General features: G+C 42.4%; 1 protein-coding gene across 2 annotated transcripts in view; it reads left to right on the top strand.

The window, feature by feature from the left end:
- AFAP1 (actin filament associated protein 1) overlaps window positions 1-18,732 on the top strand; it is a 482,665-nt gene that overhangs the window by 335,705 nt on the left and 128,228 nt on the right. For both annotated transcript variants that reach the window (XM_069203306.1, XM_069203299.1), the window contains exon 9: window positions 3,514-3,663. In XM_069203306.1, coding sequence (XP_069059407.1) covers window positions 3,514-3,663 — 150 coding nt within the window. The remainder of the gene's footprint in view (window positions 1-3,513; window positions 3,664-18,732) is intronic.

Genomic DNA, 18,732 nt, shown 5'->3' with positions numbered 1-18,732 from the left:
TCTGTTCATCCGAGGACAACCTTCTGACTGTACCTTGGTTGGATCATTTAGCACTCATGCCCAGAAAAATTGTACTCCAGAAAGCCATTAAAACATAGTTAATTACATCTGATTCGTCAAACCACTAGAATTTTCCAGTTATATTTAACAACTTATCCAACAGATGTGAGAACTTCTGCCTCCCACCATGCTCCAACACAAATTTGGCAAATGTACAGAACAAATGAGTGATCAAGAGACCAACATTTGCACCATAGCAGGTGATATGCATATTGGGTGCCCTGCTAACTATAACTGGTGAATTTCAGTAGTTTGAGCCAGAACTTTATGTATATATTCACTGTTTGTTAGGATCAGTGGAAGTAATTATAATGGAATACAAATCTTCCACTACCAAATACCCAAAAAGGCTGTTAGACTCTCCAAATCCATTGACCTAATTGTAGTGTATATGGCATCCCCCAAATAGTTGTGCAATGGATCGAGGTAGTCATAGCCAGCATGAAATCAAATGTATCCTGCTGTACAACCTGAGTGAATAACAGAGTGGCAGTCGCCACTAAGTAGTTATAGCTAGGACCTAGTTTCTATATAAAAAGCGTTTTTTTATTTTTTATTTTTGCTTGCCTATATCTTTGGCACCGCTTGACGAATCTTTATGAAACTTTCCAAAACAATTTGCTAGTCATTGTGTGCCCCCCACCCCATGCCCTGGGGACCACCACCTCCTGAGGGCAGCCTGAAAAAAATGAAAAAGATGGTCCGCTTTGGACACCCTGCAGCCCTGGGGACCGCCACCTTCCCAGGGCTATACTTGTTAAAGGGGGCTGCACGATCCCCCTAAAGGAGCCATTGATGGCTCTGGGGACAGACAACCCCCAGGGCCAGCTCCTGCTATGTTCCAGGGTGCCAACTCCCGGGACATAGCGGTTTGCTGTGACTTGGCTGAAGCTTTGACAGCTGCAGCCAAGTCACAGCAAACATTTTGCTTTTTGACAGCGGGACCTGTTCCCTGCACGCAGAGATGCATGCATGGAACAGAGATGAAAGCTTTGCTCCTGCAGCCACAAAGCTGCTTTTTAAAGCAGCTGTCTGCTTGCTGGAGCAATGGTTCGGAGGGGAAGTCCTTGAGGCTCTACCTAGCCCGTAAATGGCATAAAATAAAATAAAAAGTAAAAAAAAGAAATCGTCCGGGACCGTGGGGGAGGCCGTGAGGCTCCTCCCAGGGGTCCCAGATAGCCCATAAAGGACTAAAAGAAATGAATAGCTCAAGTGTGACGGTCACAGACCTTCACACTGAACGTTGAGGGTGTGAGTCCAAGTGTATCTCCGGTCATTTCCCTCCTTTATTTATTTATTTTTTTTTAGGTGAAAATGTTTAAGGCTCGTATTGAAAGGTGCTCTTACTCTTTTTAATTGACAAATACATTTTTCTTTGCAATTTGTGCAGAAGTATCTCATTTTAAAGATATCATCCATCAAAGCCTAAAAACCTTTCTATCTCTCTCCCTCTCACTCTTTCTCTTTCAATCTTTCTCGCACTCACACATCCTCTGACACTAATGCACACACTCACAGACCCCCGTTCACCCACTCACAGCCCCAGTCATACCCTCACGCACCCACTCACAGACACACTCATGCTCCCACTCACATACCAGCACACACACACACACGCACCCACTAAAACACTAATGTATGCACTCTCACACCCAGACATACACACTCACAGCCATTCTCATCCACAGATTTGGCCATGCACGGCCAAAGTCTGTGCGAGGAAGTGGTTGGATTAATGTATAGTAATGAAAAATACTATGTGGGTTATTACAACTTTGGAGGAGGTGTTAATCCGTCCCAAAAGTGACGGTAAAGTGACGGATATACCACCAGCCGTATTACGAGTTCATTATATCCTATGGAACTCGTAATACGGCTGGTGGTATATCCGTCACATTTGGGACGGATTAACACCTCCTCCAAAGTTGTAATAACCCCCAATGTGTTTAAAAAAACATAAAAATTCCATGTAAATACCAAAGGTTACAGGGACGTTTTAGTTAGGCTCACATTTTAAACGTACAGACCCATAGAAATTCAACAGTTATAGTTATCTAAAGTAAGTATAACTCGTGCCCTAAGGTAACTATAACACACACCCTCGCCATGCACTGCTAATTACCTCACAAATCAGGGCACTCATAGCATCTTTCCTAACATCATTGATAATATCACTGTAATATTTGCAGTAACATTTTTAATGAAAAACTGTGCCTGGCGGGGGCGCAAGTTATAATTACCTTAGGGCACGAGTTATACTTACTGGAGATAACTATTGAATTTCTATGGCTTTGAACATTTAAAATGTGAGCCGAACTATAACATCCCTGTAACCTTTGTTTTTTCAGTGATTGATATGTGAAATCATGCTTTGAGGAGAGTTCTCAGTAATGTAACTCGGCTGGATCCATGCCAAATTTTCTGGATGTCCACGCAAAACGATTCACACCATAAATGACTGGAAATCATTGACTTGGTTATTCTAAAAATCTGGCATGGATCTCAACATTTCAAGGCGTATATTGTTGTCAGGGTTTCTGCGGCAATTTGTAAATTACTGGAAAAAGGTTTTCATCCTGATGGATCTGAGAAGAGTTGAACCCAAAGTTTCTCCCAGGGTTGCAGATATGCGTTTCACTCTTGGCAGCCAAATATGTTTCTAATTTGTTTCCTTGCCCACACTCACTTTCAAGCCAAAGTGGCCAACTTTCATCAGTTAATGTTACTGCAGTGCCTTAAATCTAACTATTGTGAAACTAAGTTCTACTTGTCTTCATTTACCATACCAAAAACTTACTGGACCTTTTAATCCCCTCCTGAACTTGTAAACCCCTGCAGAACCGTGGAGAACCTGTAAAGTTCAGTATGACACCCATACACATATTAACACCTTTATTAAGACAACAACAATCCAAATCTACCTGTTATGCAGGAGAAAGACCCAACGGCTTCTCCCCTTTCACCTGGCAAGTCTGTGACGAATCACTGTGCAATTACTGTACCATTATTTTTTATTCTGTCCATTTTTGACCAATACTTTATGGACCAGTAAACTGTTCTTTGTTTTCATACACACTCTTTCATTTAGGAGCAACAAACAGCTTGTTCTGTATGGGTTCTGTGAGTGGTGGGGAGGGTAATTTGTACAGTTATCAATACAAAGCTGTGAATTTCCTGGACCCTCCATATTTTTGAAGCTGCCCCCATAGTCTTGTGTTTTGGCTCTTGAAACAACACTTCCACTTTTATACAAAATAAAGAGATGATCTTTGAGAAAGTTCAACAGCATTATCAACAGCAACACGAAAGAGTTTTAAAATGTTATACAATTGATTTTATTTAATGGTTGAATGCTCTGAGATTAAATTCCTTTATTTGCTTTTCTCAAATAGACACTTACTTTTCATTGTTTTTACATTTAGATAACCTTGCAGTTATTTTTTATATTTCTAGTGAAGAGGAAAAAAAGTTCAAAGATGGAGCCAAAGGGAACAGTTACAAAAGTAACGGGAAAGAAAATTACTAAAATCATTGGATTAGGAAAGAAGAAACCATCCACTGATGACCAAACCTCATCAGCAGAAGAGGATGTCCCAACATGCGGTTAGTGATGGCTGCTGAAATGAGATGGTGCAATTTTCAAAATTTATCAGAAACTGAAAACATTTACTGTCACTGAGAATTATGGTGTTGAGTATTTCTTTCATTTAGTTCATGGAAAGTTTAAAAATAAAACCTATTTCTCATAAAAATCATTGCAGTGATATTAATCATATAAAATACCTAAAATGCAGGTACACAAAATTTATCAGTCATTACAACAATTGATCATAAATTATTCACCGCTCCCAGGATGGAAGGGTGTCCTAAGAAAACAAAAACACAAGTGGAAGAGGAGGAATAGACCATCCCTTGATGGAGTAATTAATAATGATTAGCTCTGCATCACCCCCAACGTGATTATGAAACCCATTCCAGTATGTAAAGATTGCAATCCTCAACTCCAAGTTAAATAGTGTTAGAATAAATTCTTCTAGTGCATTTCATAATCAATTTATAACTTGCATAATAAAATAATCTCTCTTCACCTCCAAAATAGTACAATGTAAGAGGTCATACATCATGGACTCAAAGGTCCACTTAATCCACATCAGCGAGGCTCAGCTAGAAGTAGTAATGTGTAAGGCTTAATTCTTGCCATTGTACAAGTTGATATAACTTTTATTAGAAGGATTATTCACTAATGTATAGAAGTCTGTCATCCTAGGGCAATCCTTCAGCACAAAACAAATCACAGACTTCATTAAGGTACTCAGCAGTGCCCTAATTTCAAATGTTTTCTTCTAATCGGTGTCCCTGATTGCAAGTGGTTTGGTACTTATGATCCATTGGCAAACCCTCTATTTATGCAATGACTGATATTATGTGATATTTGAAGTTTACAGAGACTGGAAGATTTTGGGGCAGAAAGCACCAGAATTGACACATTTTCCCTCATTTTAAAGGGAAATTCCTAACTGCAGGGAATTATGTCCTGATAAATATCTACACACCCTCCATGGCACCAAGTGTTCTAAAATGCAGCCCAGCTCCTGGATTTTCTTTCACCAAATAAATTGTAGACCTATAGTTGCTGTTCTTTATTCAGATCCACTTCCAGGCCTCATCTGTGGTTTCTGAAATTGCCAGTTGAGAAAATTCCTTATTGCCAGGCCCCATTCTTACTTGAGGACCATCTTCAATTTGCTCAGACAGAATAGAATTTTTCATGGTTAGCACCCACTCCCGTACGGGGCTCTACTGTTTAGCAAAATCAGGATAAAACTCCATAAACCACTCACAATACCATAAGATGTAGAAAGAAATATATTAGCCACGTATGCCTTTCTATATGTAATGAAGGAATAAGTGTCAAACTAACTTAAGCAAATCCTTTGTTTGCTAAAGTCTCTCCGCTGCTCCTTGTGCCTTGGCAACAGTATTGCAGGAGGATGGAGGGCATTTTTGTATAGGATTTGGACTCTATACAAGGCCTTCAGAATGTTCCAGATGATGAAGAGGCAGATGATTTGGATTGTGTTTTAATCTAGGTATGTCCTGTTACTAAAGAAGGAGGGTTGCTGGGGACCAATTCTAGAACTCAAATTGTTAAACTCCTCCCTCAAAAATGAGGATAAGGAAATTGACACTAGCCCAAGTTCTTTTGCCCTTGGGCCAACTGTCTTACAGGAAGTCTCTTTGTTTGTGGTGATAGTGGCAGGGGAGGATTGTTAGGCCACTTCCAATTAAAAGCCCTGCTTTTCTGCCTTATATTTTGCCCTCTGGTCTTTGCGAAGGTTGTGTCAATGGTTGTGGTCGTTCTGAACAGGTCAGGGATGCACACATCCTCAATGACTGGCTCGTTTTGTCTAGGACCATCTTCAGGCGACAGTGTCAAACATGAGATTTTCCATCAGCGAGTCCAAATTTGATCTTCAGTCTGTTAGGAAGATTCCCAATATAAGGGCCATTCTGAGCACAATTACCTTCAAGGCCTTCCTGACCTCTCAACGTATCCTAGGCATCCAGACTATGATCCCAGTGTTCCAGGTGAGGCTTACTGATAGGCTGATGGTTCTAAGGCATTTTGTAGTTTTGGCGTTGTACATCCTGCTGATACCTTGATTGTTTTGGCACATACGGTCACTTAATGAACTCAGTGGCTGCAGTGGGCTCAGCACTCTGAAAGACCCTGTCAGACAAGACTGCTCCGGACTTTTATGGTGGATGACTGCTCCCAAGTTGATGCACAGGAGGCAATTCTCCTTGCCCCCTCCCAAGCTCACAGTGGTAACATGTGCCTAGTCTTTGGATTTGGGAATCACCTGGACGAGAAGGAGCAGCATGGCTAGGTAAATAATCTGATATATCCGGTGGTACATGCTAAATGCCTTGCCTTAAAGATTTTTCTGCCTTCCTTCAATGGTAAGTCAGTCCTGGTTTTGGAAGACAACACAAGCTTCATGGGGCAGTAAAATGCAGGGTGAAGTGAGCTCTTGGGACCTCTGTCTTTCGCCAATGGCTGGCACTTCACTGGATTTCACTGATGGCCATTCAATCAGTGAGATCCTTCAATATCAGCGCAAAAGAACTTAGTTGGTGTCATTCTGTACACCATGAGTAGCTTCTGAACCTGAAGGGGGTAGGGAGTTTCTTCTCCCATTGGTTACAATTGAATCTTGTGACCCCAGATTGGACTTGGAGTCCGGTAATCTGAATTTATGAACTCTGAGTGCTGGCCCTCCACTTCACCTTTCTCTTCGGGAAGATATATTGCCACAGCAGCAGCCAAGGTGTTACATCCAAAACCCCACAATCGTGCATGGAAATTAAGCAGAACCAACTGATTGGTTTTGATCTCCTGTCAGAAGTAGTGGCTGTAGCAGCCTGCATCCTTCTGCCAAGTCAGTTTATTCAGGCTATTGATCCAAAGTTATCTCCTAGTGTGATGTAACACAGGTGACCCTCTACAGGTGAGATTGATGTCCCTTTTCTCTTATTTTCTTTGGCTAGACAAGGCTTTGCTTGGACAGTGTCAAAGTTCACTAACATGCCTGCTGGCCTTTTTTTCCTTTGCCTAATCAGCCCTCACTATTCAAACCCCCAATTATGATAGCTTTTTTTTTTTTTACGGGCTTTCTTGTATTTCCCCTTGCTCCCCTCATTACTTAGCAATCGGACCTCAATTTGGTCTTAACATTTTCAATATGGCCTTCATTTGAGCCTCTTCTTGGTTGTTTTATAAGACTCTTGGCCTTAAACTGTTTTTCTCATTTTAATCACTTCTGCACATAGTGTCCGTGAAGTGCTGCTTTATTTCAGCAGCTAAATATAACCTTCTTCCCTGATAAGCTAGTAGTTGGGACTCCTCTGAAAGTGGTTGTGCTATTTGATGTGAGGCAGCCCATCACGCGCTCTTGTCCCATTCTTCTTCTGAGGAGACAAGGCTACACCAGCTGGAACCACAATGTGCCCTCACCTCCACACTAATAGAACTGAGAAGTACATTGTGGCTTATCAGCTGTTTGATAGGTTCGCTGGTGTGAAGAAAGGAAAGGCAGTCCAAACTGACCTAATCTCTGTAGATTGTACTTTATTGCAACCTGTGTTCTCCTTGGCCAAAAAGCATGCTCCTAAGGTCTTGGGGCTCATTGCACCAGTGTGAAGGCCATGACCAAAGCTTGGGGTGTTCCTTTTTTGCACATTTGCTAGGTGGCAATGCGAGCATCTGTTCGTAGTTTCACCAAACACTAATGCATCAACTGACCATCCCACTATGATGGCCATTATGCCGCTCTGTACTTAAGGACTTCCTAGTGTAGAAGTCCACTCGTCAAAACCACTGCCTTGGCGGTGGCAATGCTTAGATATTAATCCAAAAGGTGAGAAATCTGTATTAGAAGTGCCAACTTTTACTTTTAGTAGTGCTTTTTCTGTGAAATGGATTTGTGGGAAAATTGGTTTGCTCACTGCTGGTTGTCTATCTGCTATGCCCTGCATCTGAGGGCATGGAAACAACTAATAAATAACAAATAATAAATAAATGTACATCAGTGCTCAAGGGTGGCACCTTTGTGTCTCCATGTCATGATGTCTTGAGTCGTTAAGGAGTTATGATCGAGCCGATGATGCCACCTGGTGGTGTCCAGGAGCAAGAGTTTCTTTACACTTTCTAGTACCTGGGGAGGTTAACAAGGTGTGGGATCTGCCATTTCAGTATCCACCAGAATGATTATTACAGATGTTCTACCAGTCACACTTACTATATAAAATGCGTACTCACTTTTGTTATGTGGAAGCAGGGCCCCTCCAAGACCTACCTCTTCTAAGCCGCTATACACAATCTGTACATTCCTTCATGATTAACCTGCAGGTGGGAATAGCTTCCGGGCAGAGGAAGGAAAACTACTACCAACTTATATTTATTTTAACTGGTCCATTCTGGACCGTGTATTAAATTTAAAGCGAGTCTAATTTGTGAGGTATGGTGCCTGGCTTTAAATGTCCGTTTAAACCACCAGCCAAGATGAATGTAAATATAATCTCGAGGTACTCAAGAGGTTATGGGGGTACTTGGCTGTTCGTAGGTACTTGCTTAATAAGATGCCCCGCATAAAGCCGTGACCTTTCATCATCCAAGAAGCTGGTATTCCTTTAGTCAGTTACTGCAACTCGAAACTTCCTTGAACCCTAAACATCTGCAAAGAAACAGAAAAGCTTTCTCTTGAAAACCGGTTTAGTCAAATGGATTAACTTGTAAACCTCCTGTAAATGGGGGGGGAAAAAGGCCCGCTTTGCCGCTTTCTGCTTCTAGCCTTCCCACCACCCCAACTCCAGTTCCAGAACTCAACGTGTTCCTGGAAGTGTCTTTTGGCAGCATGTGATGTCATAAGTACGCTCTATAAATCCGCCAGTTTCGATCAATTGTATTATATTAAGAGACTTTACTTGGGGGTAATTCACTTAAAAATAATCCAAGTTTAAACTTCAAAGATCCCTCGATTGCTTGCTCACGTTTTTCCCAAAGCATCCTGTCCAACAAGTAATTTACTGTATTCAGTGTCGGTACATATCCTGTAATCTTTACAGGTTCATCCATCTTCACTGCTTTGTTTGCTTTTTGACCTTTTTAAATCCCTTAACATGACTAAGCTCCTTTCTAACATTGTTTTGCAGCAGCTGTAATTTACAGACAATGAGGCAATGTTGGAAAATATCCAGGAGCCATAACTAAGAGGATAAGATGGCAAAACTAGAAACATATTGATATTTTAGGGAAAAAAAACTCCTGTCCAGCATGATTTATGACTTTCCCCTTTGAGTTGGAAAAGGTCATTTGACAAAAAAGAAACAGATGAGTGATGTCGTGGCATGCTCTGTGTATGAACAAAAGCTGTCAGTCCTTGCTATTAAACTACAAACTGGAACTCTGTATCTATTAATTATGCAAAAACAGCAGCTCCTTCTAAATGTATGCTGGATCCTGTGCATTGTCATTTGCTCGGGGAATCCCCACCCTCAGTGCACCTTCAAGTAGAATGAACTCCATACATAAAGACACTGGACCTTCTGTACAGTACACATATTACAGAGCTTAAAGAAGCCTACTTTGTGTTTTACTAGTATACCACATACAAAAACAGTTTTTAATGGGAAGTCTCCCACTCTTATGTGCTCATAGCCATGCCGGCTCCTGGCTTGTCTCAAAAAAGCCAGTTCGTGGTTGTTAATACCATCTGATAGGTGTAAGGTGAAGTGAAAACCCCCAAAATGTCCACCCTGCACCTTCTGCTGGAATCCCAGTCCCTTGCAGCTGCTTGTCCACTGGTGCCATCTCAAGCAGGGTTGCTTGTTTCATGCCACTTCTCCCCTCTGTCTAATTTTGCACTAATCTCTGCATTACCATATCTCCTTGAAGCTAAATTCTTAGTGTTTGTTGAAATATGACACCGAAAGAAAAACAGATTTTTCTTGTCAACTCGTTTCTCTCAATCCCTTTTACACGCTTTCCTGACTCATCCCAACTGTACTATTTTTCCTGTGTTCTGTGGCCAGCCCCCACACCATCTGTTATCATTGCAGTCCTAATACTGGAGTGTCTGCCTTGGAAACCTGTTAAAACGTTTGAAAGTAAAACAAAATTGACCTGCGCCAATCAATCGTAACCTAAGATTATTATCCTTCGACAATGTTATAATTTGCATCTAAGAAGAAAACCCAATACACTATTTTGAGCATACAGTGCAATTAGATGGTACCTGCAGCCAGGGCCAGGCTTTAGGCTTCCTTAGATTAGATTTATTTAGTACGTGCTTTTATGTGGTTGCAGTTTCATGTGACATTTGCTAAACACACTAGGCGTTAAATCGCTTTACACAAGAACAGTTGCAATGCTAAGTAAATGTAGTTCTGTTGCATTATATTTTCATGTTGTAAGTTTTCTAGGTATGAGTTACATTCTAAACAAAACTTTCTCCTTGAGGCAGTTGGTGAAAAGGTTTGCACGCGGTCTCTTCTAATTCCTGGGCCTCTCGGTGACAAATTACGTACAAAAACCACATGGGGGTGTGGTGTGGGGATAATCCAGTTTAATGACTGTAGGATGCTATAAAAAGTGCAATAAGAACAGATTCTTTCAGAGTTCACAAAGATGTGAGACACACCTTTCCCAGAGAGGGTCTTCGTTTGCAAACCCAGGTCTTGACTGGACCTTAGGTTTTATGTCACTAATGGATGTTTTCAACATTTGAGTATTCACAATGCTGTGATCTCCCCTACACTCACGTGCTGTTCCAACGTCTATTATACCAGTCAGTATATAAAATTAGAATTTAATGACTCCTGTAAGAATGGGCAAACCAAGAAAAATGGGAGCAGAATGTGATGTTTGTTTTAAAATTTGTTACAAACGCAGATGTACAGTCTGGTGCCATAATATGTACCGTGGCCTGAGGACACAACAGATGTGTCGTACAGGGAAGGTGCTGTTTTAAGAGGGCATTATCTAATCTGTACAGGTGCATAGCCCCATGTAAATCAGCACCCCATTATAGGCGCAGTTGCTGAGGCAAGGAAACTCCGATGAGGCGCACCAACTGTGCACGATAAAGGGCTGTGCACGTTCAGTGTACCTCGTGAGGGCGGTGCTATGGACCCCTCAGGTAGGCATCTGCATGCAGGCAGGGGTTCTAGCTCACTGCACCTGCCTGCAGGAGGATCTCTCTTCCCCCCTCCCCCACCCCCCCCATGAAGTGCAGTCAGATCCTGCTTCAAGCAGCCGCTCCTTATTTCACTAATGCACCAATTTTACATGCCATAATATTGGGGTATTTTGGCATAACAAACTCCACTTTGTGACCCAAAATGGGGCTTTTGACCAGACCATATTCCATCATTTACAACAACTGTAATAAAGAGTTTTCTCATCCATAGAAAAGGAACACTGTAAAGTATTAAAAGTATTACTGGGCACACTCGGTAATGCACAGATTGTCTGTTTTTTTGTGTCAGTCGTAGAAGTTCAGCTTGCCTGGCTACAGTGTGCTCAAGAGGTAAGACATGCCTGGCAATGAGAAGAATAAATTTGATTCTATTCCAGAAGGTCGTCTACAACTATCTCTTCCAAATTCTTACGCATTCTATTCAGATGTTTGCAAGGGTTTCCACTGCTGCAGCTGAGGTTGGAAACTAAGATTCACCAGTAAGCTTTGCTGATGATTGTCTCGGGTGGGAAGGGGAAATTAGGTTTTTGTGTCAAGCCTGGAAGCTTTGGAATTGAAATATCTTATATTTAAGAATTATTCCAGACCTCCCCTGCTCTCAGAGAGAGTTGTGAAAACCTCTGTTTTAGTCTACTGTACGATGTAATAAACTCCCGATTTGGCTTGCTGTCAGTTTCTAGTTATTCATATTAGTTCATCTCTATCGCGTACCAAAAAACAATTTCCTAAGGAAGATGTGATTTAAAAATATTAAAGTAGAACATAAATGGAATAGTGCAGTTGATTTTTCAGTTATTTCTTTCATTCAATATTTGCTGTAAATCAGGTCCCTTAAAGTAATCTGTGTGTTTCGTTAGTAATCTGTGTGTTTCGTTTTGGAGAACAAGGTGTACAAGGAACTAATAAGGATTGTTGTACGGTTACCGGATATTTCCTTCCAAACAGAGGTAGACTGAATGGCCTACTTTGTAAAAGAAAAACAAAAGCATTGTTGTTTGAGATCACTGCCAGGATCATAAGATTAAATCAAATGTGATAGGATTGGGCAAATGTAATGCTTAGTCTAACAAGCATGTGCAATGCAATGGGTCTTACATTTGCTCGAGGTACAGCTATTAGGGTTGTAAACTCCTAACCTTTATTGCCACATAAATTTAAAATAAAAAGTAATACAGTTTCAAATCAGAAAGCCGATTCAAAGCGCCACGGCATAAGCATGAAGCAGCTCACAAAAAAAAGTTTGCTCTCAGTCAAACGTATCGGCAACAGTGCAATTATCCATGTACCAGGGGCGATGTCCAAGGCGGTAACCAAACCGCCCCAAGGAGGGACAAACGTAAAGCATTTACCAACGGACATAAAGGAGGATTTTTGAAGGGCAGGTGCATGAAGGAGTGATAGTGATGGGCGTGGTTAAAAGCCCAGGTACATACCAACACATCGGAAAAGCAGCGCTTGCGCGCTGCTATACTCAAGCTAAAAAAACCTGGGCAAAGCCAATAGGTTTTGCCTTGGCAGGTTGGTGCGATTGTTAATTTTTTAATTTGTTCATTTTATTGCAAGCATACCACAAAAATAAAAAGGAAAATATGCTGTCACCTAAACATGGCCATCCTCTGCCTACAGTAAAAACTATAAATGTAAAAAATATCATTGACGTGGCTGTTTTACTAGTGATTATTTTTAACAAGCCTCCCAGCTGCTCAATGTTTTTTTTGTAGTATTGTTTGTAATAGGCACAATAATAAATCACATCATAGGAAACTGCATTGTTACAATGTCACTTTAAAAACTTTAAAACTGCAACTTAATAAATCAGCTGGAAAATCTAACTGGGCAGCATAGGGTGCATCCAAAATAAATAGCCAGTGTTAAAATAATAAAAATAATTAAATAAAAAAGCACACTGCATCAGCAGACATTTATGCTGGCTTACGACCGCTTGTGTGCCATTCAGGCTACAAGTCTGAACCCAATAGGACTAACAGCATTTTACACCATGAAAAGGCCTACAGATTTCACAACCTTTAGAATGACATCCAATTTCTGCATTTTCATAGTTACCAGTAACACTACCAGAAAGGCAAAATAAGGAGAGTTGTGAGCCTTAAAACATTAATTACACTTGAAGCAATATCTGATCAGCACATTAGTCAATATGTTTCATGCATTTACTCTTCTATAAAAATATATATCTAAATATATACATTCACTGAATAAAAACAAAGCTACCAGTTACGTTATAGGTAGGTGAATGTTAGTGACTACATTAACATTTTGAACTAAAAAACAAATGGAAATTCACCAGGTATATTTTGCAGCGCAAACTATTACTTTTACCGACGCCATGCACTGCTTATGACCTCACATATTACATCCCTCATGACAAGTGTTCTATGACTGCATTTATGACATTGCTGATGACATCTTGAATTACATCATTGATGACATCACTGACTACGTCAGCCAATGAGTGTTAGTTTGCTTTATAGTTTTTGCAGTGGCAGGTTGTTTTGTGTTTATATTAATTACTTGTAGGTGTTGTTAATATTTTGACTATTTTTAATGACTTGGTTGATCTTTTGTGTGTACCTTTATGGTTTGTAATTCACTAAATAAAGTAAATTCTGATTCACTGACTTAGTGGCAAGTAACTAGCATATTACTTTTCTACCTAATTGTGTACAGCCTGTGTCCAGCCAATCAGTGTAAGTGTTTACAAAAGCGCCTGTGCTCCTGATGCACCATAGGTGGGTAGAGGTATTAAGCACGTTATAAATCTTTGTATTGAAGAGTAACTGTGTGTGCAGGTGACGACTTGTGTTCATTATATTCCACACAGGTTTTTTGATACTGCAGAAAAAGTTTCGAGCAGAACAAAGCTTTTATGTACCACATACTAAGTACTGTAAGCAGCCTTGGGTTATTAGGCAGGATCATCTCAGCACTGCAATTTCTACTTAACGTAGAAGACTGTGCACCAGGTATTAACATTGTGCTTGTTTTGCTTCAGAAGATGGACTGTCTGTAAAGTATTCAGCACAGTATGAAGGCTGCTGGTGCTATGATCTTTAGCACCTTCAGACCTTGGTTTTTTAAAGTGGATATTTGCTCTTTGGACAAGTTTTGCATAGAGTACACTGCTCTTAGTAGATGATTTGGTACAGAGTGAACTCTCCTCATAGAGTAAACAGTGTTAACAGTATCCACGTTTCTATGTATATCCACTTCATTTCTCAATGTAGGTTCAGTGACTGTCAGGGTTTGGATACAGGTAAAGGCTGTCCATAGTAGGGCTTTAGTTATGTAGCAGGGAGTATCTGGAAGAACTTTTTTTTATGTGTGAATCTTTTCTGTATCCACATGCTGTGCATTATTCTGCCATCTAGTTGTTGGGTCTGGAATTCGTCACCGTTTTGTAGTCCTTCTATTTTTTGTATTTTGTTGTTGGTGGACATCGACAGACCCCCATTTGGTGTCTCTTGTGATGTCATCCTGCTTCCTCCAGTAGCTCCCAAATTTGGTCACCATCTTAAGATTCTTTTTTTCTGCTGTTGGCTCTGGATGCTTAGTGAAGGACTTCCAATATGAGGAAGAAGTTTGGAAGAAGGTTGCTGAAAAGATAAGACCAACAAAGCAGTGCTGGATGAGAATTCTGGAGAAGCGGGTGAATTTCCTTGACTGATTGAGAGTTCCCAATCAGGGGGCTCCCTGGACAGAGTAATGAAGAAGACACCAGTCAAGTTCTGCAAAAGTTTCCACCACAAGTTCTTGAAGAAGGGCAAACACCTGGTCTGCAACTTTGGCCTGTCCGTCAAGCAGGGAAGATTGCTATGCCTATTCCGTGTTCACATCTAAGACTGAGGGTGAGAGAGAACCCACCATCACATGTAGGGGCAACAGACAACTTCATCCCTCAGAGACCTGGATCTCAAGTGAAAGGAGGAAAAACATTGCCGAAGAAACCAAGGGTAAAACATCTGACGCAGATCTGTGGATCGTTGAGGACCAGGCAGCCAAAATGATAGCGATCCAAGGTAGGAGAACCATTGTCCTGGAAGAAAATGTCTGAGTCCCGAGAATCTGATGCAGGGCATCAAAGGGAGCCTCAGTGACAAAGCATTCGCTGACTGAAGGCACACCAGAGGCAAGGAGCCCCTCTGATCCCTCAAAAGGAACAGGGCAGGAGGACACAAAAGATCCAAGTCACCGAAAGACTTTCAGTCAGGGCCCCTTCCAGATAAGGAGAGCAAGAGGATGGACCTCATGAGTAGGAAGTTTGAACACAGTGCAGCTAATCAGTGGCACATTGCACATTCTAATGCCCTACTTAACCGTCATTCACGCCAACAGTGGAAGGAAGTGGGAGAATGGATAAAGCACCATCCTGAACTATATAGAAGAAGGGCTCAACGCTTAGTCAAAAGTGGCAAGAACATCGCCAACCCATGCCTAAAATCTACATTTGATGTGGTGGACACATCAAATTGACAAATAATGGTCATCAGGTACCATTCTTGGCTGAGAGTTTCAGGATTCAAGCCAGAAGTGCACAGGTTAAGATTCTCAACACCCCATTCAACGAGTAGCAGTTGTTTGGGAGCATGGTTGACAACACACTTAACCAATTAAAGAAGGATAAAGAAATGATAAAATCTAGAGGATCCTTGTATGTTCATGGAGGAATGTGTAGGGGGACAGTACCGTTGTGAAGACCTGCAGGGAGAGGAAGTTTTCAGGCAGGAACATCCCATCAGAGCTTCCAAGGGAGGCAACCAACCAGCCTCAACACGAGTTGGCAGTACCAACAGAAAGGAGGCCTGTCCTTTTGGAGAAAACCAGGAGGAAGGGGCCAGCCACACAGAGGAGCCTCAACCCCAAAAAATAAGTGACTTGACAAAGACCTGCAGCCTCTCACGAACACCACCAGTGAGAGGCATGAACAAGGATGAAGGACTCCTACACACAACACCAGTAGAAGGCAGAGGTACAAATCTAAATGGATACTGAGCATGATACAGTTTTGATAATGCACAGAATTACAAAAGATTCCACTAGCAAGGGCACCAAATAATAAGCTACATTCCAAAGAAGAAACGTCTTGTCTCCTCAAGGAGGTAAAGGAATTGCTAGAGAAAAAAAGCAATACAAACAGTACCAAGACAAAAAAAAATCAACAAGGGTAATAACTCAACATATTTCCTAATTTCCACGACCAGTTCTAGACCTCAGATTGATAAACAAGCTTATCAAGACGCAAACATTTAAGATGACAACATTTCATGAGATCATGCTACAATTGTAAAAAAGGGGATTTTGTGGCAACTATAAACTTACAGGACTCCTACCTACACATTTGAATGAATGTACAGCACAAAAAGTACCTAAGATTTGTGGTGAACAAGATTCACTGCCAGTTCACAGTACAGGGGTATAGGATACCATCTGTAGCAAGAGTGTTTCCAAAGTGTCTAGCAGCAGTAGCAGCACACTTGAGAAGGCATACATGTCTATCCTTGCCTGGGCATCTGGTTAGTAAGAGCAAACTCCTACAACAAGTGTAGGGAACATATATATCAGGTAATGAGGACTTTATTCACATTGGGGTTCTCAATAAACATGGAGAAGTCATCTCCAAAACCAGAACAATAAAAAAATATTTCTGGGAGCGAGTAGCAACTGAATCCAAGGGAAGATGCTTCTCAATGAAAAGGAACTCAGTCACTATCGATGGAATTCAGCTCTACCACAAGGGGCAAGCCCTGCCAGTGAGGTCAGTGAGGGAGCTATTTGGGAAATGGGATCATGTATCCCTTTAATCCCATGTACAAGACTTCACATGAGACCAAAACAGGCCTGGTTACAAAACCAATGGTCACAAGCAACAGGAAGTTGGGAAGATCTAGCGGTTGTTACGCAGAAGGTACAGGAGAAGGTAGTGTGTAGAATGGGTCACATATACCACAGGAGAGAAAATTTGCACAACCAACTCCAATGGTGACAAATACAACAGGCACCTCACATGTGTTGGGGAGTTCATATGGGAACACTCAAGGTATGAGGAGTCTGGAAAGAACAGGATGTGGTAAAACACATTAATATCCTGGAATTAAAAACTGTTTTCCTAGCCTTAAGAGCCTTTCCGAAAGTACTATTGGGGAAAGCAATATTGATCCAAACAGACAATACAAGTACTATGTGTAAAGAAATGGCTCCCTGTTGCAGTTACCCCCCACTTTTTGCCTGATACTGATGCTGACTTGACTGAGAAGTGTGCTGGGACCCTGCTAACCAGGCCCCAGCACCAGTGTTCCTTCACCTAAAATGTACCATTGTATCCACAATTGGCACACCCTGGCATTCAGATAAGTCCCTTGTAACTGGTACTTCTAGTACCAAGGGCCCTGATGCCAAGAAAGGTCTCTAAGGGCTGCAGCATGTCTTATGCCACCCTAGAGACCCCTCACTCAGCACAGACACACTGCTTACAAGCCTGTGTGTGCTGGTGAGAACAAAATGAGTAAGTCGACATGGCACTCCCCTCAGGGTGCCATGCCAGCCTCTCACTGCCTATGCAGTATAGGTAAGACACCCCTCTAGCAGGCCTTACAGCCCTAAGGCAGGGTGCACTATACCATAGGTGAGGGTACCAGTGCATGAGCACTGTGCCCCTACAGTGTCTAAGCAAAACCTTAGACATTGTAAGTGCAGGGTAGCCATAAGAGTATATGGTCTGGGAGTCTGTTTTACACGAACTCCACAGCACCATAATGGCTACACTGAAAACTGGGAAGTTTGGTATCAAACTTCTCAGCACAATAAATGCACACTGATGCCAGTGTGCATTTTATTGCAAAATACACCCCAGAGGGCACCTTAGAGGTGCCCCCTGAAACTTAACCAACTAGCTGTGTAGGCTGACTGGTTCCAGCAGCCTGCCACACTAGAGACATGTTGCTGGCCCCATGGGGAGAGTGCCTTTGTCACTCTGAGGCCAGTAACAAAGCCTGCACTGGGTGGAGATGCTAACACCTCCCCCAGGCAGGAGCTGTGACACCTGGCGGTGAGCCTCAAAGGCTCACCCCTTTGTCACAGCCCAGCAGGGCACTCCAGCTTAGTGGAGTTGCCCGCCCCCTCCGGCCACGGCCCCCACTTTTGGCGGCAAGGCTGGAGGGAACAAAGAAAGCAACAAGGAGGAGTCACTGGCCAGTCAGGACAGCCCCTAAGGTGTCCTGAGCTGAAGTGACTCTAACTTTTAGAAATCCTCCATCTTGCAGATGGAGGATTCCCCCAATAGGGTTAGGATTGTGACCCCCTCCCCTTGGGAGGAGGCACAAAGAGGGTGTACCCACCCTCAGGGCTAGTAGCCATTGGCTACTAACCCCCCAGACCTAAACACGCCCTTAAATTTAGTATTTAAGGGCTTCCCTGAACCTAAGAATTTAGATTCCTGCAACTACAAGAAGAAGGACTGCCTAGCTGAAAACCCCTGCAGCGGAAGACCAGAAGACGACAACTGCCTTGGCTCCAGAAACTCACCGGCCTGTCTCCTGCCTTCCAAAGATCCTGCTCCAGCGACGCCTTCCAAAGGGACCAGCGACCTCGACATCCTCTGAGGACTGCCCCTGCTTCGAAAAGACAAGAAACTCCCGAGGACAGCGGACCTGCTCCAAGAAAAGCTGCAACTTTGTTTCCAGCAGCTTTAAAGAACCCTGCAAGCTCCCCGCAAGAAGCGTGAGACTTGCAACACTGCACCCAGCGACCCCGACTCGGCTGGTGGAGATCCGACACCTCAGGAGGGACCCCAGGACTACTCTGATACTGTGAGTACCAAAACCTGTCCCCCCTGAGCCCCCACAGCGCCGCCTGCAGAGGGAATCCCGAGGCTTCCCCTGACCGCGACTCTTTGAAC

Source organism: Pleurodeles waltl, chromosome 1_2 (genome assembly GCF_031143425.1).
Source record: "Pleurodeles waltl isolate 20211129_DDA chromosome 1_2, aPleWal1.hap1.20221129, whole genome shotgun sequence".
Taxonomy (NCBI): Eukaryota; Metazoa; Chordata; class Amphibia; order Caudata; family Salamandridae; genus Pleurodeles; species Pleurodeles waltl.
The sequence above is the reverse complement of the archived record's forward strand: the minus strand, read 5'-3'. Positions and strand labels throughout refer to the sequence as shown.